The 25,134-nt window shown below is 48.7% G+C and overlaps 1 protein-coding gene across 6 annotated transcripts in view; it reads left to right on the top strand.

Moving 5' to 3' along the window:
• MAP2K5 (mitogen-activated protein kinase kinase 5) overlaps positions 1-25,134 on the top strand; it is a 117,882-nt gene that overhangs the window by 31,836 nt on the left and 60,912 nt on the right. For all 6 annotated transcript variants that reach the window (XR_007778376.1, XM_050978253.1, XM_030228224.2 and 3 more), the window contains exons 9-13: positions 7,975-8,014; positions 10,623-10,691; positions 10,785-10,866; positions 12,316-12,377; positions 19,332-19,380. Coding sequence is in view for 5 of the 6 variants with exons in the window: in XM_050978253.1 (XP_050834210.1) it covers positions 7,975-8,014; positions 10,623-10,691; positions 10,785-10,866; positions 12,316-12,377; positions 19,332-19,380 (302 nt within the window). In the remaining variant the exon portion in view is untranslated. The remainder of the gene's footprint in view (positions 1-7,974; positions 8,015-10,622; positions 10,692-10,784; positions 10,867-12,315; positions 12,378-19,331; positions 19,381-25,134) is intronic.

Raw genomic sequence — 25,134 nt, 5'->3', positions numbered from 1 at the left:
AGGGCTCACAGGCAGGGTCAGGGAGGGCTCACGGGCAGGATCAGGGAGGGCTCACGGGCAGGGTCAGGGAGGGCTCACGGGCAGGGTCAGGGAGGGCTCACGGGCAGGGTCAGGGAGGGCTCACAGGCAGGGTCAGGGAGGGCTCACGGGCAGGATCAGGGAGGGCTCACAGGCAGGTTCAGTGCCTCCTTGGGCATCCAAACACATCTTTGACCCTTGGAAGTCTTCACTTTGCATCTCCCTTAATTCCTGTGGAGGCATTTCCCTGGATCTCCTTCCTGTGCTTTCATTTTCTGCTCCTCTGGTCTGGATTTATTTTTAGCTCCCCTGAAGGTGCTGGGCCAGCCCTGCCTGGCTGAGTTGGAAGTGTCTGGATTTTGTGTGATTCCAGTGGGGTTTAGAGCAGACTGACCAGTGCCTGCTGGTCACTCCCTGCCCGTGGCCCCCCCATCAAATCTGTTCTGCACAAAAGTGCATAAAATGAAGATAAAGTGCCTCCTTGGAGCCTGACAAAACCCATTCCTCTGCAGAATGGGAGCTGCAGTGAAAGTAAATAAATGAATGGACAGCAATCACAGCCTAGTTGATGAAACTGTTCAATTAAAGCACAGGCATTTACATGGTGTAATTTCCCTAAATTGCCAATGAGCCCCTTTAGACACAACCAGTGTTCAAATTGATTTCAGCATTGATTTTGGCTGAAGCTGATAAATTTCTGCTTGTTAGTTAAAGTAATTTTGCAGAAGACTTTGTAGTGCAGTATTGAAGTGTTCATTTAGCTGATGGTTAAAAGAGGAGTTATTTACAGAGGCTTCTACTGTTGGGCTGAGATGGGACAATTCCCCGGTCATCTTTTTACTTTTAATTTTTAAGCTTCAGCGTCCAATCAATACCTTATTGAAACTGATTAAAATGTATCCAGCCAGCTGCCTATGGCTGTTTAATTAGAAACTGGATGATTCTTAAATTAAAGTTGTTTTGTTTGTGGTGGATGTCCATAGCTGGGAAGATGGAGCGAGTGGGAAATGGGAGCTGGTGCTGGTGAGCAGGGAGGGAGCTGGGGTGAGAGCCCAGGGCCTGCCACCCTCCCAGGGAGCAATTCCCAATTCCCAATATCCCAATGTCCCAATATTCATCCCTGCCCTCTGGTAGTGGGAGCCATGCCCTGGGTCCTGTCCCTCCATCCCGTCCCCAGTCCCTCTCCAGCTCCCCTGGAGCCCCTTCAGGTGCTGGAGAGGCTCTGAGCTCTCCCTGATCCTGATCCTTCCCTTCTCCAGGTGAGCCCCCCTCATGTTGGCATCTTAACTCCTCCACCAGAGGAGGTGATGCAGGTTTTGGCTCACACTCTTGCTTCGTATTTCCTTCCTAAAACTGGGATGGGTTCACCCCTGGCATTGTGCCACGTGGGATAACCCACAGCAGCCAGAGCTCAGGGCTGCTCTGCTGCCTCTTGTCCTTGCACCAGATCAAACCCAGCAGGTGAGTCCAGCCCTGTGCCTGGGGCTGCTCTGGGTGCAGATTAAATCCAGATCAAACCCAGCAGGTGAGTCCAGCCCTGTGCCTGGGGCTGCTCTGGGTGCAGATTAAATCCAGATCAAACCCAGCAGGTGAGTCCAGCCCTGTGCCTGGGGCTGCTCTGGGTGCAGATTAAATCCAGATCAAACCCAGCAGGTGAGTCCAGCCCTGTGCCTGGGGCTGCTCTGGGTGCAGATTTAATCCAGATTAAACCCAGCAGGTGAGTCCAGCCCTGTGCCTGGGGCTGCTCGGGTGCAGATTAATCCAGATTAAACCCAGCAGGTGAGTCCAGCCCTGTGCCTGGGGCTGCTCTGGGTGCAGATTTAATCCAGATTAACCCAGCAGGTGAGTCCAGCCCTGTGCCTGGGGCTGCTCTGGGTGCAGATTTAATCCAGATTAAACCCAGCAGGTGAGTCCAGCCCTGTGCCTGGGGCTGCTCTGGGTGCAGATTTAATCCAGCAGGTGAATCTGTGTCTGGAGCTGCTCTAGGTGACTTGGTGTGGGTGCTGGTGGCACTGGGTGACCCGGTGTGGGTGACCTGGTATGGATGCTGGTGGCACTGGGTGACCCGGTGTGGGTGACCTGGTGGCACTGGGTGCTGGTGTGGGTGACCTGGTGGCACCTGCCTCTGCTGGAGCTCAGTCTCCATGGCAGGTGTCTCTCAGGGTGGGTTGTGCCCCGCAGTGGGATGGGCACAGATCCCGTTCTGGAGGCTGCCCCGGGAGTTTGGCTGCAGAGGGAGGGAGGAGCCCCTGAGTGGTGCCGGATGGGAGCAGGAGCAGGTCCCAGCACTCAGGGATCCTCTCTCCCTGTGCTCTGATCCCTGAGCTGGGTTAAGTGAGCCATTGCTGCTCAGCCTCTCCTGTCTGCAGCCTCTGCTGCCAGCTGTGCCCTTTGCCCAAGTCTGAGCATTCAGACACCCCTGTTTGCTGTTTGCTTGCCACGTCCCCAGCAAATCATTTTGCAATCAGCACTGGAGCATCTGCGGTGGCGTTTCAGAGAGGGGAGGTTGTGCTGTGAACCAGCACAGCCCCATAAAAGCTCCTTTTTCCAACTGCTCTGCACTTTGGCTTCCCTGATTTAACAGCCACAGAGTCAGGCTAATGTGTTTGCTATTGCAGGAGGCAGCAACTGGCAAAGTGGTTATTTCCTAGGAGCAATTTGAATTTCTTTCCTTAGATGGCCGTGGGAGAACGTGACACTGCTGTCACTGCCCTGCCACAGCACCACAGGCAGGGGCAGCACCAGGCCGAAAAAAGAGGGGAAAAAAGGAAAAAATTAGCAAATGTTGGGGGGTTTGCTGTGTGGGGCTTGCAGCTGGTGGGGCTGGGCTCCTTTTGCTGGGGCTGGGCTCCTTTTGCTGGGGCTGGGCTCCTTCTGCTGGGGCTGGGCTCCTTTTGCCTCCCCTGGCCCAGCTTTGTGCCCTTGGCTGTTCCTCGTGGATGTCCAGTTTGGCTCCTCCTGTGCCCTCACTTCTGGAGGTGCTGCTTGCTGCAGGCACAGCTTTCCTGGCCACTGCTGACCCCCCAGGAGAAGCTTCAGGCTCTTGTTTCTGTTTGGAAAGCCTCTGCCATGGCCCCAGAGAGCTCTGGGGGTGGTGTGGGTGTGCAGAGCTTCCTCTGCAGCCCTCCCTGGGGAGAGCAAGCCCTGGGGAATGGACAGGGTCCCCAGCCTTTGGGGGGCAATGATGCCTTGCTGCTTTTAGCAGAGCTTGGGTGATGATTTCATCCCCAGGAGTGAAGGAAACAAGGCAGAGAGAGGACCCAAAGCATTCACTTGTGGTTTTCCTCTGCGGCCTGGGAAGCTCAGGTGGCAGGAAAGGAGGAGCTGCAGAGCTGGGACAGGCCCTGGGAGGGCAGGGGTCTCCATCTGGGGAGGAATTTCTCCCCAGCACCCCATCCCTTGGGCAGCCATTCCCTGGCTCCTGTCCCTCCATCCCGAGGTGTCCCTGGCTCCTGCAGCCCCAGCTCTGCTGCCTCCCTGGCACTCCATCACTGTGTCACATCTGCTGATGCTGGTGATATTTCTGACTGACTCACGGGCACAGCAGACAGGTCATGGCTTTCCCTTGAATCCTGCAGGCTTGCCAAGGAATATCTTATTGATTAGAAATTGTTTCCCTGGTTGTTGTGGGGGAGGAACCAAGGGATTTATCCTGGTGGCCAGAGGGAGCAGATCCTGTGCTGCTCCAGGCTCCTGCAGTTCCAGCCTTATGACAAAATAAATGCAATGAACTTTGGCTTCCAGCTAGAGATTACATTTATTTGAGGTTTAGCATCAGACAGAGCTCAGTTCCTGGTGACAGGTTGCTGTGTTTGATAGGAAAAGCTGCTGGAAAAAGCTCAGGGGTTCTTGGCAAACTCAGCCCCTGCTTGTGCTGGGACCATTGCTGTGTCCCCACACCTGGGCAAGGGGTTTGCAATTTAAAAATCAGGAAAAAATTGAGAGTTGGTGTTTCCCTTGAGGTTGCCTGCAGGTTGCAACCTAAAGTGGTTCTTTGTTTGCCCTGGAAGGAATTATCCCACAGCCACAGCATCCTGCAGCTCCCTCTGGGCTTTAGGGAAAATTCCTCACAGGGAAGAGGGAAAATTGTTGGGTTGAGCAAACTGAAAGAGAGAGAAGTGTTTCATTGCCATCTGAGCTATTTATTAGGAATTTATTAGCTCTTGGTTAAGAATTTGCTGCTTTTTCTCTCAAGTTGGGTTTGTTTTCCTTCTGTGTTGAGTAGAAATTCCTCATGTTCAGTGTGTGCAGGGTTTAGCATTCCATATTAGGGTGGGCAGGGGTTCATTCCATGGGGAGCCCAAGGCACTGCCTTTCCTCCTTGGTTCTCTGTCCCTCAGGAAGAACAGATCAGGCAATGTGGGTTTCATTTCCAAAGTTCCCCTTTTTTTTTTCCTTAAAACACAAACCAGCTCCTTCTGATGCTCCCAGCTGTGGATTGGCTCTGCTGCACAGCCACAGTTCCTGCCTGGGCTGGGGCAGCTGCTGAGGAGCTGCTCAGAGCCCCATTCCCCTTCTCCCTGCTATTGATTTGGATTTTCTGGGACCCCAGGGATGCTCTCTGCAGTCCAGCACGAGCTGGCCTGAGCTGGAGGGTTTTGCTCAAGCACCCTGCCTGCTCCCACAGCAGCTCTCTTATTCCTTCCCCAAAATAACCCAGATTTGGCCAGGGCACCCCGAGGGAGCAGAGTGGAGGAGACAAAGTCCTGCTGAAGGACTTGGCTCCTGTGGGGCCCTGCAGGTCCCTGGGATGGGGTTTTTACAGCCAAGGGGGGTGAAATATTTGAAATATTTCAGTGAAATGTGTGCCCAGACTGTGCCAGCCTTGCCTGGGAGCTGCTCTGGGGGTGGGTGCAGGGGCTTGGAAGGGTGGAGGAGGGATGGACATGGGGATTTTCCAGGCAGGCAGTGTTGGGGTCTCTGTCCTTGCCTTGGGCAGCCTGGCTGGTGCCAGGGCAGGCTCTGTGTCACTGGGAGGGCTCCCACCAGGAGATGGTCCCTGCCCATGGAATGGGGTGGGATTTAAGGTCCCTTCCCCCCAAACTGTTCAGGATTCTGTGCTTGGAGAGGGAGATTCCCCCAGAAGCCAGCTTGGTGCTGAGCATCCCCTGCTCCTCCCTGCAGGGCCCTGCTCAATCCCATCCCTGGTTTGGGGTTTTTAGGGGTGGAGCAGCTGGGTTTGGCTGTGTTTTAGGAATTTTCCTGCCATCCTGGAAGATTTTGAGTGTGTTCCCTGGAAGGTTCCCGAGTTGCTGAAGGAACCTTTGGGGCTTTGCTGCTTTTCTCTGCCTGGTTCTGCACTGGTGGGCTTGGCTGCTGCACTTCTGGAGGTGGCACCAAAACCTGGGAGATGGGACTTGGAGTGGGAATTTTGGTTTAATCCCCTCACAGGCATCCATAGACTGACTAAAGTCTGGTTTTCCTCGTGCTGTGCTCGTTGTCCTGCAGGATTTTGGTGGTTCATCCCTCAGAACCTGCACAGAGGTGTTAAATCCAGGCTTTTGCAGGGCTGCCTGCAACCAAAACGTTCAATTCCACCTTCCAATCCCACAGAACATCCCAGAAAATCCCTTTTTCCTCGGAAGGGGTGATGACTGCAGCAGCTCCAGCCTAATCTGAAGCCTTGGCTGTTAATTAAAGCCCCCCAGAGGTGTAGGGTGTCTCTGGGTGTAACCAAAGCTGCCAGCCCAGCTCCATTAATCACTTTGCAGGTATTGTGCAGGGAAGGCCAGGACAGCTGAGATGCTGGATCAGCCTGGAGTAAACAGATTCCTGCCCTCCCTGCTCTTTGTGATCCACTCCCAGCCATAATTAAATGTTCCCTTGCTGCTGGCAGGGCTCTGAAAACCAAGCCAGGCCCCTGCCCTGGGCTGGAACCTGAGCCCAGCCCTGCAGGGTGAGCTGGGGAGCATCATCATTAAATCATCACCTCTGCTCTGCCCACGGGAGAGCTGCCCTGGAGAAGGGATCAGCTTTCCTCAGCAGCAATCACCTGGGCACTGGGCTCCCAGGCAGGCCAGCAGGTGTGGAGCATCCCTTCCCACCCCTCCATCCCTGCTCCTGCTCTTCCCAAGCCCAGGGTGCTTTCCCACTCTTGGATCCATGGACTCAGCTCCTGTTCTCTCAAAGTTCCCATGGATAATCTCATTTCCTACACTGATATTTTTCCCCTCTGCCTTGTTAAACTGTGTTTTTTTTTCCCCTAAAATCTATTGCCAGTCAGTTGCATAAATATTAATCCAGGAGTTACTAAATCCAGGTGAAGTTTTTAGGAATTTCTGAGCCGCTACCAGAAATTAGGAGGAAAAAGGATCAGCTTTTCTCAGCAGCTAATTGAGCTGTGCAGTGGGGTCCCAGGCAGCCCAGCAGGTGTGGAACATCCCTTCCCACCCCTCCATCCTTATTCCTGCTCTTCCCAAGCCCAGGGTTTTTTCCCACTCTTGGATTCAGCTCCATCCAAGTTCCCATGGATAATCTCATTTCCTACACTGATATTTTCCCCCTCTGCCTTGCTAAATCCTTTCTTTCCTCCCCAGAAATCTGGGAAATCATCCTAAATCCAGGATGTTTTCCCACTGTTGGTTCATCCCCAGAGCTCCTGGATCCATGGATTTGTGGATTCCTGGATCCAGCTCCTGTTCTCTCCAAGTTCCCATGGATAATCTCATTTCCTACACTGATTTTTTTCCCCCTGTGCTTTGCCAAACTCTGTTTTTTTTCCCCTAAAAGCTGGTGCCCCTCCCTTGCACAAACATTCATCCAGGAGTCTCTAAATCCAGGTGAAGTTTTGGGAATTTCCGAGCCATTACCAGACATTAGGGGAGCCCTCAGGGTTTTAGATAAGATTAAATGACATTTTTGCCCTGTCTGAGGGTGATTTCACATGCAGAAAAACCCCAATTATCAAAGCTTTTCTTCTTCACTAATGATTGCTGGAGGTGCAGAGAGGTAAAATATTGGAATTCTTTAAAGTTGGGGCCATAAATCAGAGTGAGGCAGTAAAACCAGTGGAGAGGAAAACCTTTAATGGTTTTGTTTTTATGCAAAATCACTTTGGATTTGGAGTGGTTTTTTTCTTTAACTTCCTTTATTTTCTCAGTTTTTGTGGTTAGAAATATTCAAGTCACTGTTAAATAGCCAATTTTGGGGGTTTCTCCCCAGAAATTAAGACAAACTGCTGCTGGAACACCCTGGGAAATTATTTTGGGTTCATGTGGACATCCCCAATAATTCCTTCTCTCTTTGTGTGCCCCCTTTGATCATCAAATAAATGCAGAAATTGAATTTTGCTGAGATTTTCTGTGAGCCCTGAAGTCCTGAGATAGGATTTGCCATAATCTGGTTTAATTCCATTTATTTGGTGAAGCTGCTTGGCTCTGAAAATACCCCTGGGCCTGAGATAATCCTGATTTTCCATGAAAATTCTGAATAATGCTGATGATCTCAATCAATTCCGTTGAAAGGAAATGGGAAAATGGAAAAATTCCAGGCTGGACTCTAAGATTGAAGGTTGGATTTAATTTTGGAGAGTCAACCTAAATGAATCTGTTCAATTCCCATTTTTAGTTAATTTTCCTGCTGTATCAAAGCCTTCAGTGGGTGTATTTTATATCAAAAATAAAGATACAAACCCTATAAGTGGTTCCCTTAATATATATTTATATAAATATATAGAAATATATTTTAATTATTTATATATATATTTAATATTAAATATATATAATATATTTAAAAATATTGTTTTAAATTTATAGAAAATATATATAAATATTTTTTTATAAATATATTTGTGATCCCTTGTTTTCCTCAGTTTCCCTTTAGAAATGCTGGATAAAATTGAATTTACAGAAAATCCATGAGGTAAAACTCATTTTTCTGTGAAGTGAGTGTATTTATATTGCACATCCTCACAGGGGCAATTTTATATAAAATCTCAAATTATTCCATTTTTTCCAGGGCTTACCATGTCCGTAGTGGAAAAATCCTGGCAGTGAAGGTAAGAAATTCCAGACATTTTTTTTTTTCCCCAGTTTTTCCTTCCCTTCCTTTCCTTCCCTTCCCTCTGATTTTTTGCTCTCGATTTATTGCAATAATTAATTTATTTACAGGAAATTTATTTATTTATTTATTCATTCACTGTAAATTCAGTCATTCCCAATGAGCTCAGATTCCCAAAATTCAGGATTCTCCCCCAGGGAATTGCCTGAAAATCCCCCATTTTGATACCTCCAAGGGTGCTCCCAAGGGCAGCTGGGCTCCCTTGATTAAACCTGGGATTTGTAGAATTCTGTGGTCGGGAAAAATCCCAATTTTCCCTGAAATTCACTTAAAACTGGGATGAAATGATAGCAGCAGTGGGGCAGATCTTGGATGCAATTTCTGAATTAAATTGTGCTTGTAAATGAAAATATTAATTATAGTATTAAGGAAATCATTAATTATATATATATTATATTATATATAATAATAATTAGGTTATATATTATATTTTATTTTATAATATATTTATTATTGTTAGTATTATTGTTATTATTATATTATTATTATTATTATTATTATTATTATTATATTATTATTATTATTATTATTTTATTATTATTTCATCTGCAATACCAACCCCCAAAAAAAGTAATTTTGGGGCTTTTAAAAATGATAAAATACAGATTTAATTGCACAAGATGACCACAAACCTGTTGACTGAAACACTTCCAGCTGCCCTTATTATAAATAAGATTAAATGATGATTACAATAACCAGCCCAGTGCTAAGAATCCATAACATGATCCCTCAGTGATGGACCAAATTTCATATTTTGAATAACCCTCACCTCCAGAGCCCTTCATCCCTTTCTCCAAGTCCCTTTTTCCTATTTAAAGGGGAGAATCCCCTTTAATTTAAAATTTTAAAGGTGAAAACCATGAGGCTGCACTGCTTTCTGCCATTCTCCCACTGCTTTTAGCTGAATTTTATTTAATTATCATTATTACCTTTATTATTTGTTCTCCCTGCCCACAATCTCCCTGGAGCTGCAGAAGACAACAAAGTGTGAATTCAATGAAATCAGAATTTCTGAGTGTGACCTGGGCTCTTTGCTCTGCCTCCCTTGAGTGGAGCAAGAAATGGAGGGAAGCACCTGGGGCAGCCCAGGTGGGCTTGTTCTGGAAATTTCCATGGCCTCTCCCTCATTCCAGGGAGTCAGTTGTAAATGGAGAAAATTGTAAATTGAATAGATTATAAATTGAATAAATTATAAATGGAGTAAATGGTAATTCAGCCCCTCAGCTGTGGCTCCCCCTGGCAGCTCAGCCTGCTGGGGAGCACAGGCTCAGGTGGGTTCCTCTCTCCAAACTTCTCCCTGGCCACCAGTGGGGCTCCAGAATCGCTGAGTTTTGGGCAAAACTTCACTGGGGAGATGCAGCTTGGCCAGGAAGGTCAGAGAGCTTCCCAGTGGACTTGCATGTCATTTAAATTCATTTTTGGAAAGTCCTTCTGGTCCAGCATCCCTCCCCAGCTCAGCTCCAAAGTTCACCCTTTTCCCTGGGCCTGAGATAGAAATATTTTTTCCCTCTTTTTGTGCTGTGAATAAAGAAATTTCCTCCAGCCTTGGCATGAGGTGGGGGCACACAAACCACACTGGAAGAAAACAGTGAAATAATTCTGCAGAGGAAGTGAGGCTGACCTCCCCTAATTAATTTTGGGGTGAAATAATCCTGTAATTCCTCTGTCTGTGACCTGACCACCTGGAAATGGGAAAGCTCTGCTTTCCCAGTTATCCTCATTACTGGGGGTTTTGTAATTAGGGCTAATGCAAATGAGCCCCAGGCCTTTCCTCATTCTAGGCCTGGCTTTGGGATGCCAGGGATGGCTTTGGGGTCAGAGGAATTCCTGGCTGGGGTTAGAAGTGAGCCAGATAAAAGTTTGGTTTGCCACCAGTGCCAGGATGGAATTTGGTGAAATTCAAAGATCCCAGCCCATGAATTTCTGGGGTTTTCAGGCTGGAAAGGTGTCAGTGAACATTGTTGGCCAGTGATTATTGACCTGGAGCAGTGTGTGAATGTTTCCTGCAGCCCTGCACTCCAGTTCAGCTCAGTGGCAGCTTCTGGAACCAGCCCTGGAGCAGCCCTGGGCTTCTCCTGGAGCCAGGGCTTGGTGCTGCCTGTGCTGTGCTCTGTCAGCTCTGTCCTGGGCTGTCTGTCCTGCTGCCTCTGGAAACTGAGCCCTGCTTCCCTCCAGCCTCAAGTGTGGAGCAGGGAAGCAGACTGGGGCCAGCTGGGTTTGTAAAGCTGAGCTGACAATTGAGTGTTCAGGTCTTCAGAGAGCTGGGGCAAGGAATTCTGAGTTTGAGTTTCAGTGCCTTGTCCAGAGGGTCTGCCCTGGAAAACCCTGGGAATTCAGGATTGCAGGAGGTGCAGTCCCTGGTGCTTTGGCCCTGCTGGGCACTTGGGATGGTGACAAAACTTCCTTCCTGTTAAAATATTCTTTCCACCTATTCCTCTCCTCCTTGTTATACCCCACAATGATCATTATTCCGTGGCTCTCCAGGATTTTTATTTTGAATTATTCTCTTCCCTTTTACATGAGCTCTGTGTGTTTCTGTCTTCCAGGTCATACCCTTGGACATAACACTGGAGCTCCAGAAGCAGATCATGTCAGAGTTAGAAATTCTTTACAAGGTGTGTGGGTTTCACCACTGGAATTCTCTTTGCCTCAGTTTTCTTACAGCAGGTTTTAAAACAGCCTCGTGGCTTCTTTCTCTCTTTTCCCAGTGTGACTCCTCGTATATCATAGGATTTTATGGTGCTTTTTTTGTGGAAAACAGGATTTCGTTGTGCACAGAGTTCATGGATGGTGAGTAGTGGATCCACTTTGCTTTTGATTGCCAAGTAATTAAAGGAGAGAATTCTTTTTTGCTAGAACGAAATGCAGCAGTGAGAGTGGAGAATGTGGAGTGTTAATAACATTGCAGGTAGTTAAAGAACCAGAGCAGGCTGGAATTGGGGGTGGGGGGACATTCTGCATTTTCCCTGCGTGGAACTTCCCTTACTTTTCTGGAAAGTGTAAACAGAAGAGGAATGAAGGCAGCCTTAATTTGTGGGTTGGTGTTGGAGCCTCCCGTGCAATCTGTCCTCGCTGACAAAACAGCTGTTCCTCACTTGGAGTGCTCTGATAGCCAAAACAGCTTTTCCTTTCAAGAAATCTATTAACCCAATGTCCTGGCTGTTTGCAGTGGAAATGCTCTCCTAATTACCAGGCAAGGAGTTATTTTCCAGCCCAGCTGTTTCCCAGCTCGCTGCCGAGTTCCTTCTGGAGTCCCCTCGTTCCTCCCCACGTGAATCCTCACCCCAGAACCATCCCTGACCCCACAGCCTGGAATTCCAGAGCCCTCCCAGCCCTTTCCTGGGCAATTTGGGATATTCAGGGACAGTGCCCTGGGGCAGCACTTTGCCAGATTTTTTATTCTCAGTTTTCAGTTTATTTCCTTGCCCGAAGAATTTGTATTTCATTTTGGACTCTGGTTTGGTGCTGAGGATTTTTTTGCAGGACAGAAGGGAGGATTCCCAATCCCTTGGGAAGGTCTGTAGGGATTTAGGGGGAATTCCACGTCCCCATGAATGGGGGATGCTGACAGAGCTGTGCCAGCTTCTTTCCCATTCTGGTTTACTGGGAAAGCTTCAGCTGCTTCCCCAGGAATTTTATTTCAGGAATTGGTGTGGACACGGACAAACCCTCCAGGAGGAGATGGCTTTAATCGTGGATATAAAATGGATATTTCTGTCCATTTCAATGGCTATTTATGTCCATTTAATTGGATATTTCTGTCATTTCAGTGGCTATTTATATCCATTTAATTGGATATTTCTATCCCTTGAATCATGAGTGTAAATACTGGATACCACAGAATGGTAGCAGCAGCTTTGAGGGGACAGGAGCTGGGATACTTTGGCCTGAAATCTGCTTTTTGGGATGATTTTGTTATCCCCAAGACATTTCTCCACGCAGTTTGGAGTTCTTTAACGTTGACATTTATGGCTGGAGGGTTTTCTAAGGTTCTGTCTCTGCTGTTTTCTGAGTGTCAGTGCTACAGGAGGAGCCAGGGCTGTGGTGAGAGCTCCCTGAGTGCTGCTTGGTGTTTCTGCAGAGTTTGGGAGGGTTTTAGGGTCAGGTATTTCTGCCACAGCCATTGCTCCATCACTGAGGGTGATTTCATTAATAACCAAGGCCTAGAAACCCCTGGGGCTTCAAATCTGGGGCACTTTGATCAGGCAGAGGCTGAGCACGTGCTGTTTGTCCCTGCAGGGGGGTCCCTGGATGTGTACAGGAAAATTCCAGAGCACGTCCTCGGAAGGATAGCGGTGGCTGTGAGTCATTTTTGGCTTTGTGTCTGTCAGTTCTGCCCTGTGGGGGTGGGAAATGGGGTGGGGGTGGGCCTGGGGGGCTGGGGCAGCTCCAGGGTCCCTGGGGGAGGAGGGTCCTTCCTCTCTCCTGCTCCTCCAACCATCCCCGGGGCTCAGGAGGGAGGGAAAGCTGCCTTGGGAATGAGCAGCACATCTGGGAATGGGGGATGGGAATGAGCAGCACATCTGGGAGTGGGGGATGGGAATGAGCAGCACATCTGGGATTGTGGGGTGGGGGATGGGAATGAGCAGCACATCTGGGATTGTGGGATGGGGATGGGAATGAGCAGCACATCTGGGATTGGGGGATGGGAATGAGCAGCACATCTGGGAGTGGGGGTGGGAATGAGCAGCACATCTGGGAATGGGGGATGGGAATGAGCAGCACATCTGGGAGTGGGGGATGGGAATGAGCAGCACATCTGGGAGTGTGGGGTGGGGGATGGGACTGCTGGGAGGGAAAGGTGGGAGCTGGGGTGCTCCAGCCTGCAGGAGAGGGCTCCAAGGAGAGGGACAGGGGACAAGGGTGGAGGGACAGCACTCAGGGAATGGCTTCAGGTTGGAAAATGGAGATTGAGATGGATTTTGGGAAGGAATTCCTGGCTGGGCTGGAATTCTCAGAGCAGCTGGGGCTGCCCCTGGATCCCTGGAGTGTCCCAGGCCAGGCTGGGCAGGGTTTGGAGCACCTGGGGCAGTGGGAGGTGTCCCTGCCATGGCAGGGCTGGCTCTGGGGGGGTTTGAGGTCCCTCCCAACCCATTGCCTGATTCTGTGACTCAATGGGAAAGGATGGGACGTGGATTGGGATGAGGAAACAGAGGAATTTGCTGGAAGTCTGTGTGGCCACATCCCTTGCTGTCAGCATTTCCTCCCCTCAGGATGGAGAAGTGCTTCTATTCACCTTGAGTTATTGGATTATTGCTTTACTCAGCCCCTTGAGCCCCTCTGCTCCCCGTGGTGCCCTCAGGAGGTGGCTCAGGGTCCTCTGAGGGTCCTTTGTCTCTGAGGGGGTGATTTCCATCCTGGCTCTCCCTGTCCTGGAGTTCCAGCCCTCTCTCTTTGGTTGCTCTGTGGGTTTTCCTTGCCAGCTCGGAGGGCTGGGTTGGTTCCTGCCCCCACAGTGCAGAGGCAGAGCAGATTGTCCTGCTCAAGGAGGATGAAGTGTTTCCCTTGGCACAAGGCAGAGCTGCCCCAGGCTGGTCTCTCAGCCCTCCCACCCCAGGGAAGGGTTAATTGGGGTCGGTTTTGGGGTGGGGAGGCTGTGCTGCCTGAAGGACCCTCAGATCTCCTGGGTTTGGTCTTGAGGTGTTGGCAGTGGGAGCCTTAAAGGCCCTGGCAGCTCATCCTTGGGGCTCTGCAGCCTTCAGCTGCTGAAAACTCACTGGCCATGATTGAAAACTCAAATTACAGACCAACAGAAAACTCAAAAGTTCAAAAAAAAATCCATCTTCCCCCAGAGCTGAGCAGAGGGTAATGGCCAGGTCTCAGTGGATCTCACCAGGCAGGGAGATACTGCACAACAATTGCCAAATCTCAGGAACACTTTGATAACTTCAGCAGTTTAAAGCATCACAAAGTTATTCTATCATGTGCCATTTAATTAAGTGCTGGCTTTTCACATTCATTATACATCAAGCTGACAATTTAAATCCTTTAATCCAGCACAGGCAGCTATTTAGTCTCTGTTCATTGTAATTCACAGCTCTCCTTTCCTCCTCATTTGTGTGGCCTGCCCAGGGTGATGAGCATCCCTCTCTGATGCTGCTTCCTCTGAGCAGCTTCAAACCTGCTCATTATGTGCCTGGCAGCTCCTCCTGCACTTGGAGAGCTTTTCACCTCAGCTCACAGGCAGAATCTTTCATCCCCTCTCCCCTCTGGCTGGGGAGTGGCTCACAGTGTCCCCATTTCCCTGAGGAGGAGGATGAGGATGGTTTGATCAGCTGGGATGGTCTCCCAGCATTCCCTCAGCTGCTCATTCCTGCTCCTGCTCTTGCTGGGGGTTTCACCATCACCCCTGGGGGTTCCTCTCCCCCATCCTCCCCCTGCCATTCCACAGCTCCCCTCCTGTTCTCCTCTCCCCCAGTGCTGCTCTCCAGCCCCACCTTTGGGCTCTCCATAGCTGGGGTTTCATCCCCAGGCTCAGTTTGGCCCTGGTCAGTCAGCCTGGCTCCCTGACATGCAGATCTCACTTCTCCTGGTCCTTTCATTTCCTATTTCCTGCTCATGAGCCTCACTCCCTGACATGCAGATCTCACTTTTCCTGGTTGTTTCATTTCCTATTTTCTGCCTGGGAGCCTGACTCCCTGAGGTGGGTATTTCACTTTTCCTGGTTATTTCATTTCCTACCTCACTCCCTGACATGCAGATCTCACTTTTCCTGGCAATTTCATTTCCTATTTCCTGCTCGTGAGCTTGTCTCCCTGAGGTGGATATTTTGCTTTTCCTGGTTGTTTTATTTCCTATTTCCTGCCTGAGAGCCTCATTCCCTGAGGTGGATATCTCACTTTTCCTGGTTTTTATTTCCTGCCTGTGAGCCTGACTCCTCCCTGACATGAATATCTCGCTTTTCCTGGTTATTTCCTTTCCTATTTCCTGCCTGACAGCCTCACTCTCTGACATGAATATCTCCCTTTTCCTGGTTGTTTCCTTTCCTATTGCCTGACTCCCTGAGGTGGGTATTTCACTTGTCCCAGTTTTTATTTCCTGCCTGCAGTTCCCAGTGCAGAGCAGGGCTCAGGAGGGAGGGAACAAAGGGGTTTCAGAGAAGGGAAGCTTCCCCCTCTCTGGGGGCAGGAGGGGAGCCCTGGGGCTGAGCCAGCCCTGGCAGCTCCTGGGCTCTGGTGCTGCTCTTGGCACAGGGAGCTGTTGGAAGGGGGCAGCAGGAGCCTTTTGTTTTCCCTGGAATTGCTCAGGGGCTCCTTGGAGCCTCCCCAGGCTGTGTCTGAGGGGCAGCAGAGCCTTTTGGGGGGCTGGGGCACCTTTGTGCTGAGTCACACCTGGGGATTACCCAGGTCCTGGGCTGCCTGGAGGAGGACAGACAGACAGACAAAAGCTGCAGCTCATGGCTGGATTTTGGAGACAAAACCTGCAGCTTCCATCATTTCTTTCCCCCAGGGTTCTTCTTTTTTCCATCCCCATGTCCACATTAATTTATTTTTATTCTCCCAAGACCAGTGCATGAGTCCATGGAAGCTGCTTGCTGACAAGTGTGCCCTGTCCATCTGGGAGTGGCACTTGGTGCAGGGTTTAAAGGGGAGCCACTTCCAGAGGGGAAGGATGCAGCACATGCAGGCATCCCCTGCACCCCAGCACTCCTCTGGCTCCAGCTTTGGGGCTTCTGCCCTTGGGCTCCTTGGTCTGGGGGGGCTTTGCCAGCCTGAATGGGCACCCCTGGGTTTGTCCTGCTCCTCTTCTGCCTTCTCAGCCAGCCTTGGCATGGATGGGGGCAATTCCAGAGCCCCTGCAGGGCCTGAAGGGCTCCAGGAGAGCTGCAGAGGCACTGGGATGGGGGACAGGACCCAGGGAATGGCTCCCTGTCCAGCCTGGCCTTGGGCATTCCAGGGATCCAGGGGCAGCCCCAGCTGCTCTGGGCACTGTGCCAGGGCCTGCCCACCCTGCCAGGGAACAATTCCTCCTTCCCAGTGTCCCAGCCAGCCCAGTTTGGAGCCATTCCCCTTCCCTGTCCCTCCATCCCTGGGGAGTTGTCTCTCTCCATCTCTGGGTTTGGTTCCTTCAGGCACTGCAGGGTCACAGCTGGGTCACCCTGGAGCTGCTTTTCTCCAGGCTGGACAATCCCAGAGCTCTCAGGAGATGTGGAGGGATCTCTGCCCTCCCTTTGGGAGGCATGAAAGGGCAAATCCCCTCAGTCTCTCTCCTTCCTCCTGTTCCTATTGCCGTGGAGGGCTGGAGTGTTCCCTCAGGGAGGAGCAGATTCTGGAGGGTTCCCTCAGGGAGGAGCAGATTTTGGGAGCTCAGAGCGGGGCTGTGGCCTACCCTGGGCTGGGCTGGGCTGGAGTGTTCCCTCAGGGAAGAGCAGATTCTGGAGTGTTCCCTCAGGGAAGAGCAGATTCTGGAGTGTTCCCTCAGGGAAGAGCAGATTCTGGAGTGTTCCCTCAGGGAGGAGCAGATTCTGGAGTGTTCCCTCAGGGAGGAGCAGATTCTGGAGTGTTCCCTCAGGGAGGAGCAGATTCTGGAGTGTTCCCTCAGGGAAGAGCAGATTCTGGAGGGTTCCCTCAGGGAGGAGCAGATTCTGGAGTGTTCCCTCAGGGAGGAGCAGATTCTGGAGTGTTCCCTCAGGGAAGAGCAGATTCTGGAGTGTTCCCTCAGGGAAGAGCAGATTCTGGGAGCCCAGAGTGGGGCTATGGCCTCTCCTGGGCTGGGCTGGAGGGTTCCCTCAGGGAAGAGCAGATTCTGGAGTGTTCCCTCAGGGAAGAGCAGATTTTGGGAGCCCAGAGCGGGGCTGTGGCCTCTCCTGGGCTGGGCTGGGCTGTCACAGCCCCGGTGCCTCCTCACCCGTTTGTTTTCCCTCCCTGCTGGAGCAGTGACATTGTGCTCTGTGCTGCTGATGGAAGCTCTCCCTGAAAGGATGTGCACTTGAACTGTCAGCAGAGAGAGAGATTGACAGCAGGTGGAGGCACTTTTTGTGTCAAGGCTTTGTCAAGGCATTGTTGGAAAAGCTCCTTCACTGAATGCCAATAATTCCTGCTCTGGCTGCAATCCAAAGATTCTCCCCTCCAGTTCCAGAATCATATTTAATGCTGGAGAGTCCTTCCCTAAATGTGAGGGGAGTGAATCACGAGCTGAGCCATCTGGGGGGCTCCTGGGAGCAGATTTACAGCCCAGGATGAAGGGAAGAACTCCTTTTTTATTCCTCTGTACACCCCGAGAGTCTGAAGGGAGAGTTTGGTTCATTCCATGGCTCCCTCCCTGCTTACCCAGACGTGCTCCATGATGAAGATGTTTAGGAACTCACGGCTGTTGGGTTGTTTCCTGAGAAATGGTTCCCTTTTTTCTTAAATTGATGCTTGCTTTAAACTAAATTTTCTGTGCTTTTAAAGATTTTCAATAGTCTAAATACATTTTTAATTATCAAAGAGTTTACTGGTCTGAAAATCCCTTTGGCCATGGGAGGAGGTTTGAAATGTTGCATCTCCTCCATTTAATTTTGCTTTGCTAGATTACAATTTACATTTATACTTGTATGTATATTTACATTTATAATAATTTATATTTCTATTTTTGTTATTTGTTATTAAATAATATTCTTTTAATGTCATTGCTGCTGTCAAAACGCTGTGGATAAAATTTCCATTTGCTTTTCACAAGCCATGGAATCACAGAAGGATTAAGGTTGGAAAAAGCCCTTTAAGACCATTAAATCCAAGCTTTTTAAAAGGCTTGAGGTGAGCAAGCCACACCTCTGGGCAGGCAGAATTTGGCCAGAGCTTTGGTTAAAGGTAAAAAGCATCTGAAGGCAGGAGGTGTTGGAGTTTGGAGAGAGTTTAAGGGAGGAATTATCTCCTGGAACAATTTCTTTGGGCTCCACCATCATGATTTGCTTTACTAAAAGATTCTGGTTCCACCAAAATAATTTTTTTCTTACAGAATAAATTTAACTTTTGGAAGAGTTTCTGGTCCAGGAGGAAGGCAGAAAATGACTGTGCTCTCTGCTTTCCCTCTGTGCCATTTTTAGCACTTCTGCTCCATCACTGCAACGTAAATAATTTCATTTTGGGTTGCTCAGAGCCCAGGAGATGAATTGTCTTGACTGCAGAACTCACACAGCTCGGACAGTGTCAGAAATGCTTCATTGTTCTGGAGAGCCAGGAGGAAAACCTCTTGGAAATGGAATTAAACTTCACCTCAGAGAGGGGGGGAGGGTTGAAAAGAGACAGCAGGGATGGCTGGGGAGCTCAGGCTGGGGTTTTGGGGGCTGGGGTTTTTGGGGCTGGGGTTTTGGGGCTGGAATTTTTGTGGCTGGGATTTTTGTGGCTGGGATTTTGGGGGCTGGGGTTTTTGGGGCTGGGGTTTTGGGGGCTGGGGTTTTGGGGCTGAGGTTTTTGGAGCGGGGTTTTGGGGCTGGGGGTTTTGGGGCTGGATTTTTGTGGCTGGGATTTTGTGCTGTTAGAGTTCTGTAGCTGGGTTTGGAGTTTGTCTTTAGCAGCTTTGGTGGTGGAAGGAGCAAATTTTGAGCCCTGCCCAGGTTTGGGAGCTGTATTTACTCTTAGGAGCTGTATTTACTCTTAGGAGTTGTGTTTGGTTTTGGCAGTTGTGTTTACTCTTAGGAGTTGTGTTTGGTTTTAGGAATTGTGTTTTAGGAGTTGTGTGTGGTTTTAGGAGCTGTGTTTCCTTCTAGGAGCTGTAATTTCCCTGCTGGGAGATGCAGCAGGATTTGTGTTCCTGTGTTTGGTCCAACGTGAGAGGAGAACGAGGGAATTTTCCCAGCTCAAGAGGGGAAGTTCCACATTTGCACTGAGTAAATTAAAGTGAAGGAGCAGGCACAGAGGGAAGGGAAGGGAAGGGTAGATGAGGTGGAGGAGGTCACCAGGAGATTTTCTTGGTTCCTGGCCCTCTGCAAGAGGGCAGATCATTCCATCCCTTGTCCTGATGGTTTCCAGCAGCCCAGCCAGGGCAGGGGAGTTCAGGGTGCCCTGAGGGATTCAGTGGGAGCTCAGCTGAGTTCAGCTCTCAGCTCCTGGCACCAAATTCATGTGTGTGTTGTTAATTTGTGCACCAAGAAAGGCCCTGCTGCAGGTTTTCAGCAGGGGCTCACCTGGGAGGGAGCTGGGGCTCCCCTTTTCCTGCTCCTGCCCTCACTCCTGACTTCTCTGATCCCCCCCCCCCCAGCTGAAATGGGGAATTTTTCCTATCAGGAATCCCTAAAATGTGATTTTTGGTTTTTTTCTTTCTTTCACCTACAGGTTGTGAAAGGCCTGACCTATTTGTGGAGCCTGAAGATTTTACACAGAGGTGAGTGGCAGCTGTTCTGTGTTCTCCAGTGAAATTTTAACTCCACTTTCTCCAAAGGCCAAGCAAACATCTGCTTGGAGTGCAGTGGGTGATGCAGAATGAGTCTCACTCATTAACCTTGCCCTCCTCCTTGTAAAACATTTTTATGGCTCTTTCCTTGCCCTCCCTCCTCCCCTGAGGAGGAAGCTCTGAGGAGAGGAGTGAGTTCTACAGGGATCCAGAAGCTTAGGGCTGCAAACAGGTGGGAAAAGCCAGCTGGGAATGAGATGTTGGATGGAGTGGGAACAGAAACAGGCACTGGATGGTCTGGGGTGCTTCAGAGAGCTCAGGGGACAGCCCCAGGTGTTGCTGGAGGCTCAGACCTGTGAAATCATGTCCCCTGCCATGGCCAGGGACAGGGCAAGGCTTTAAACCTGCTTGGGCACCAGTCACTTTGGGGGTTTTGCTGTCTGTTCCCCTTCCTGCAGCTAATTTGGGGTGGGGTTTTTTAAATTTCTCATTTATTCCTTGCTTTTTACTGTTAAATTTTGTTTAAAATGTGTCTATTTGGAAACATTAATTCAGATCCACTGAAACTTCAAGAAACAATGTGGGAAAGGTTGTTTAAAGAACAGAGAAGCACATTCCCCCTACACCAGGCTTCCAAAATAATAGGGAAAAAAGAGAAAGTCATTCAGTTTTGAGTGTTTCCAAGGAGTCTGGAGGTGGCTGTGTATTCCCACATCCATTCCCTCATCTGGGAGCACTAACCCAGGTCCCTCCTGAGGAAGGAGCCCCTCAGGGCACCTTGAACTCCCCTGCCCTGGCTGGGCTGCTGGAAACCATCAGGACAAGGGATGGAATGATCTGCCCTCTTGCAAAGGGCCAGAAACCAAGAAAATCTCTTGGTGACCTCCTCCACCTCCTCCTCCTCCCTTCCCCTTCTCTCCATCTGCTGCTCCCTGTGCCTGCTGTGGGTGATTGCTGCTCTTCCCATCCCGCCCTGCAAATGGAATTTCTGTCTGTTCAGGGGACAGAGGGAGGCAGTGGCAGCCAGGTGGGTGCTCCTCCAGCTGATCTCCTTCAGCTTCTCCTGGCCTTGATGCTCAGAGCTGAAAGGAGGAGCTCTGGCTCCTGGTTTTCCTGCTGTGCCACGCAGGGCAGGGCAGAGCAGGAGTCGGGAATTTCCAGGGAAGGGCTGGAGCAGGGGATTGAGGAGAAGGAAGCAAACAATGAGCAAGTCTTTTAGTGCAGATCAGACAGCTCAGGCAATATTGCAGCTCCACTTCAAAACAAAGCTCACAACTAATGAGGTGATAGCCGTGCATATTAATAAACCCGAGCTGGAGTCATCACACCCACATCAAACATAAACATAAGATTAACACCTCCACCGAGCCTTGGAAGATGTGAGAATGTCCCAATGATAAGTGTGCTCTTTTCCCCACAGGATGAGAAGTAGAAATGGAAGGGTAATGAGAAATTAACTTAGATTTAAAACGGAATTAGCAATTAAACAAGTCTAATCATGTACAAAGTCAAAGTTTGTCTAAAGACAAACCAGAATCTGTTAAGTTCAAGAATAAGTATAGACTGTGTGCATTTTATCTGCTGTGGTTTGCTTTGTTCACACCTGCTTCTGAAAGGAATTGCAGGAAATCAGTGTTACCCACTTGTGTTTAATTGTACTGAGCTGCATTGGTGACTTGGCTCTCTGACTGGTGGGGCTGGTTATATTGATTTATTACAAATATTTCTTTATTTCGTGCTTTGGGCCCCTCAGTTCCTGGTTAGGGTTTAGGTGGGAGTTCTGGAGCTGGTTTGAGAAGAGGGAGAGCTGAGGACCTGGAGATGTGCTCTGTGGCAGGAGGAGGTCTGTGCCTCACTCAGACCATCTCCTTTCCCCCAGGATATCAGAAATCCAAGGATGTTCCACTCCTCTTTGTTCTGGCTGGGAGGGACAGGCACTGGAGGAGCATTCCCAGCTTCTCACCATCACTATTGTTATTATTAAACAATAATCATGTTATTGCTGTTATTATGGTGTCAGAACACCATAGATAGAATTTCCATTTGCTTTTCACAAGCCATGGAATCATGGAAAGATTAAAGGGATAAAACCTTGAAGGCCATTAAATCCAGGCTTTTGGAAAGGCTCACGGTGAGCAAGCCACACCTCAGGGCAGGCAGAATTTGGCCAAAGCTTTGGTTAAAGGTAAAACCACCTGGTGTTGGCTGAGGATTTCACCAGAGCTGTCCAGAGCTGCAGTTTGGGTCTTGCCCCCTTTCCTGGTTTGTTCCTGGGGATGTAATCAGCATTAGGGAGCAGTGGAGCACAGACAAACCCAGGGGTGCTTGGGGATTTACCAGCCTGGGGCAGTGGAAGCTGTCCCTGCCCATGGCAGGGGGACAGGATGAGCTTTAGGGTCCCCTCCCACCCAAGCATCCCAGGATTCTGGGTTTCCATGCATATATTGATCTCTCTGTGTAAAGCTGAGCTCACATTCTGTATTTCCATGCATTTCTTGTAAAGCTGAGCTCACATTCTATATTTCCATGCATCTCTTTATGTCTGTATGGGAAGCTGAGCTCACATTCTGGGTTTCCATGCATTTATTGATGTCTGTATGTGAAGCTGAGCTCACATTCCATATTTCCATGCATTTCTTGTAAAGCTGAGCTCACATTCTGGGTTTCCATGCATTTATTGATGTCTGTATGTAAAGCTGAGCTCACATTCCATATTTCCATGCATTTCTTTATGTCTGTATGTGAAGCTGAGCTCACATTCCATATTTCCATACATTTATTGATGTCTGTATGTGAAGCTGAGCACACATTCTATATTTCCATGCATTTCTTTATGTCTGTATGTGAAGCTGAGCTCACATTCCATATTTCCATGCATCTCTTTATGTGTGTATGTGAAGCTGACACATTCCATATTTCCATGCATTTCTTGTAAAGCTGAGCACACATTCCATATTTCCATACATTTCTTGATGTCTGTATGTGAAGCTGGCTCACATTCTATATTTCCATGCATTTCTTTATGTCTATATGTAAAGCTTGCCCACTCATGGACCACTTAAGGCTTATTTAAAAAAAAAAATTAATCCTGGCCTCTGCCAAACCACGCTGCTGCCTTCCTTGAACCCGGCCTGTTGCTGTTTGCTGTTTTTAAAAGCCAGGAGAAGTCAAGAGACAGCTTTTAAAGCATCTCAGGGCTTTGTTTTTTTTTCTTTTTTTCCCCTCACACAATCATGAATCTGTTTGCTTTTCAATGCCACCAAGGAGTGAAACGTTTGGTGTTCAAAAAGCTGAACCTCTGATGGTTCTATTTACTGGTGAGTAAGAGCTTGGAGGTCCTGTTTGTTTGCAGAGAGGTGAAACTACTCAGGCAGCTCCCTCACCAGGAGAACTTGTTCATCCCCCATAATGATGCTTCATAGAAATCATTTGTATTAAGCAAGCCCTGGTAATGGGAGCATAATGACCCCTTTTGGCTCTTGTTTAAATTCTTTCACTTCTCAACACTAATATTAATCACAAGCAGATGGTGCAGAACATTATTTATGCACACTTGTTTCCCAAACCCAAAAAATGTTTAACCCATTAAGTGAAGTGGGTGATGAGGCAGGGGCTGGTGTGCTGATTGTCTCCCTGCTCTCAGCAGCAGATATTTGCTGCAGGGCTCTCACTTCCTTTCCTTTCTGAGGAAATGAGCACAGCCAATACCTGAGCCAGCTCCCTGGTTTGGTGGGGTTTGGTTCTGCTGGAGGGTTTGCTCCTGCAGGGTTTGTGTCACTGCCCCCTGCCCTGCAGGCTCCCCAGCCTCCCCTGCCCATCCTCCAGGGCCCAATTTCCCAATTTCCTTCCCTTTAGGATTTTCTCCTCCTTCCAGCTTTGAGGGGAGGGAGGATTTCAGGATCCTTTTTGTTGCAGCTAAAAGCAGAGCTGGTCAGACTCAGTTTTCCCCTGGAGGTTGGGAGCAGCTGGGCATGCTGGGGTGTCAGCATTCCCTGTGTGCTCCCCAGCCAAGCCCAGCTCTGAGGTGGCTCCATCTCTTTGGGAAGAAGGTGAGACAGGATTATTCTGCACCTTGTTCAGGATTCAGGAGAGAGCCTCTGGTGTGCTCAGCACGTCTGCTTGGATTTAGCAAAGTCACTCAGCTCCAGAGGAGGCAAAACTCCATCAAAAGGGCAGCACGTGGGTGGAATTCCTCAAGATGGAGATCAGCAAGCACAGACTGAGCCCCTGCATGCCCAGGGCTGGGGTTTTTGGGGGAAAATGACAGGATTTGCTGGAATTACAGTGCCAGCAGCGTTGATACCTCACTTACAGAGTACTGATCCACCTGGGCTCTGCAGGAGCTGTTGGGTGCTCCTGTTTTTCATCTGGATTTTTAGCTCAAATGGAGGCGAGCTTTAATCAGCCTCTTAATTGAGGTTCTGCGTTTCTGCATCGCAGAGACAAATTAAGGCAGCTCCTGTGGTACCAGCAAACAGCTGCTAAAGCAAGGCAAACCTCATGATAAACAAAATTAGGTTCTTTTCTAGTTGGGTTCCATCCATCTGCCCCCAACCAGCGCTGCCTTGGAGAGCAGGCACTGATTCAAGCTGCTGCCTTTAATCCAGGCCGGCAGGAGCAGGCAGTGATCAGGCAAAGCCAGGCTCTAATCTCCCCACGCTAAGCCAGGCTTAACGTGCACGTTCTGCTCCCCCACTGGCATCCCTGGAACTGCCAAGATGTTCAGTGCTCCCTGCACCAGAGCCAGGCTGGATGCTGAGCTTGTTCCCAGCTGATTTTATTTTGCAGCAGTGCACCAACTTCTGTGGCAGCAGGGGCAGTCAGCATCAGGACATTTGCACTGGTGCTCGGGTCTTGGAGTGGACATTGGTGCTCTATTGATGGAATTCCATCCTTTTTTTCAGGCTGATTTTGCAGTTTGGTCAAATCCCTGTCAGTTCAGGATGAATCCCTGTCCAAATACAGTAATTCCATCTCTCTCTACGTGATTCCATCCTTTTTTCTGGCTGATTTTCCAGTTTGTCACAATCCCTGCGAGCTGTTTTCCTGTCCATCAGTGCCCTTGGTTCCAGATTCCAGACTGGTGTCACCTGCAGCTTGAATAATGTGCATTTTTAGTACTGTATAAAGTCATCTGTGCAAATACATCTCATATCTGTGTGGAGACGATGTATTTTGTGTATTTTATAGATATGTGGAATTTTATTTGTGCTGCTGACTTAGATACCGCTGCATTTGAAATAGATATTGGTAATATTTCCTATTGAAATAGATATTGGTAATATTTCCTATTGAAATAGATATTTGTAGTATTTCCTATTGAAATAGATATTTGTAGTATTTCCTATTGAAATAGATATTTTAATATTTCCTAATGAAATAGATATTTGTAAAATTTCCTATTGAAATAGATATTTGTAAAATTTCCTATTGAAATAGATATTGGTAGTATTTCCTATTGAAGTAGGGTATTGGTAATATTTCCTATTGAAATAGATATTGGTAATATCTCCTATTGAAATAGATATTTGTAATATCTCCTATTGAAATAGATATTTGTAATATTTCCTATTGAAAATAGATATTTGTAATATTTCCTATTGAAATAGATATTTGTAGTATTTCCTATTGAAATAGATATTTGTAGTATTTCCTATTGAAATAGATATTTTAATATTTCCTATTGAAATAGATATTTTAATATTTCCTATTGAAATAGATATTTGTAGTATTTCCTATTGAAAT

The sequence above is a fragment of the Serinus canaria genome, chromosome 10 (genome assembly GCF_022539315.1).
Source record: "Serinus canaria isolate serCan28SL12 chromosome 10, serCan2020, whole genome shotgun sequence".
NCBI classification, from domain to species: domain Eukaryota; kingdom Metazoa; phylum Chordata; class Aves; order Passeriformes; family Fringillidae; genus Serinus; species Serinus canaria.
This window is presented reverse-complemented; position numbering and strand designations above follow the sequence as displayed.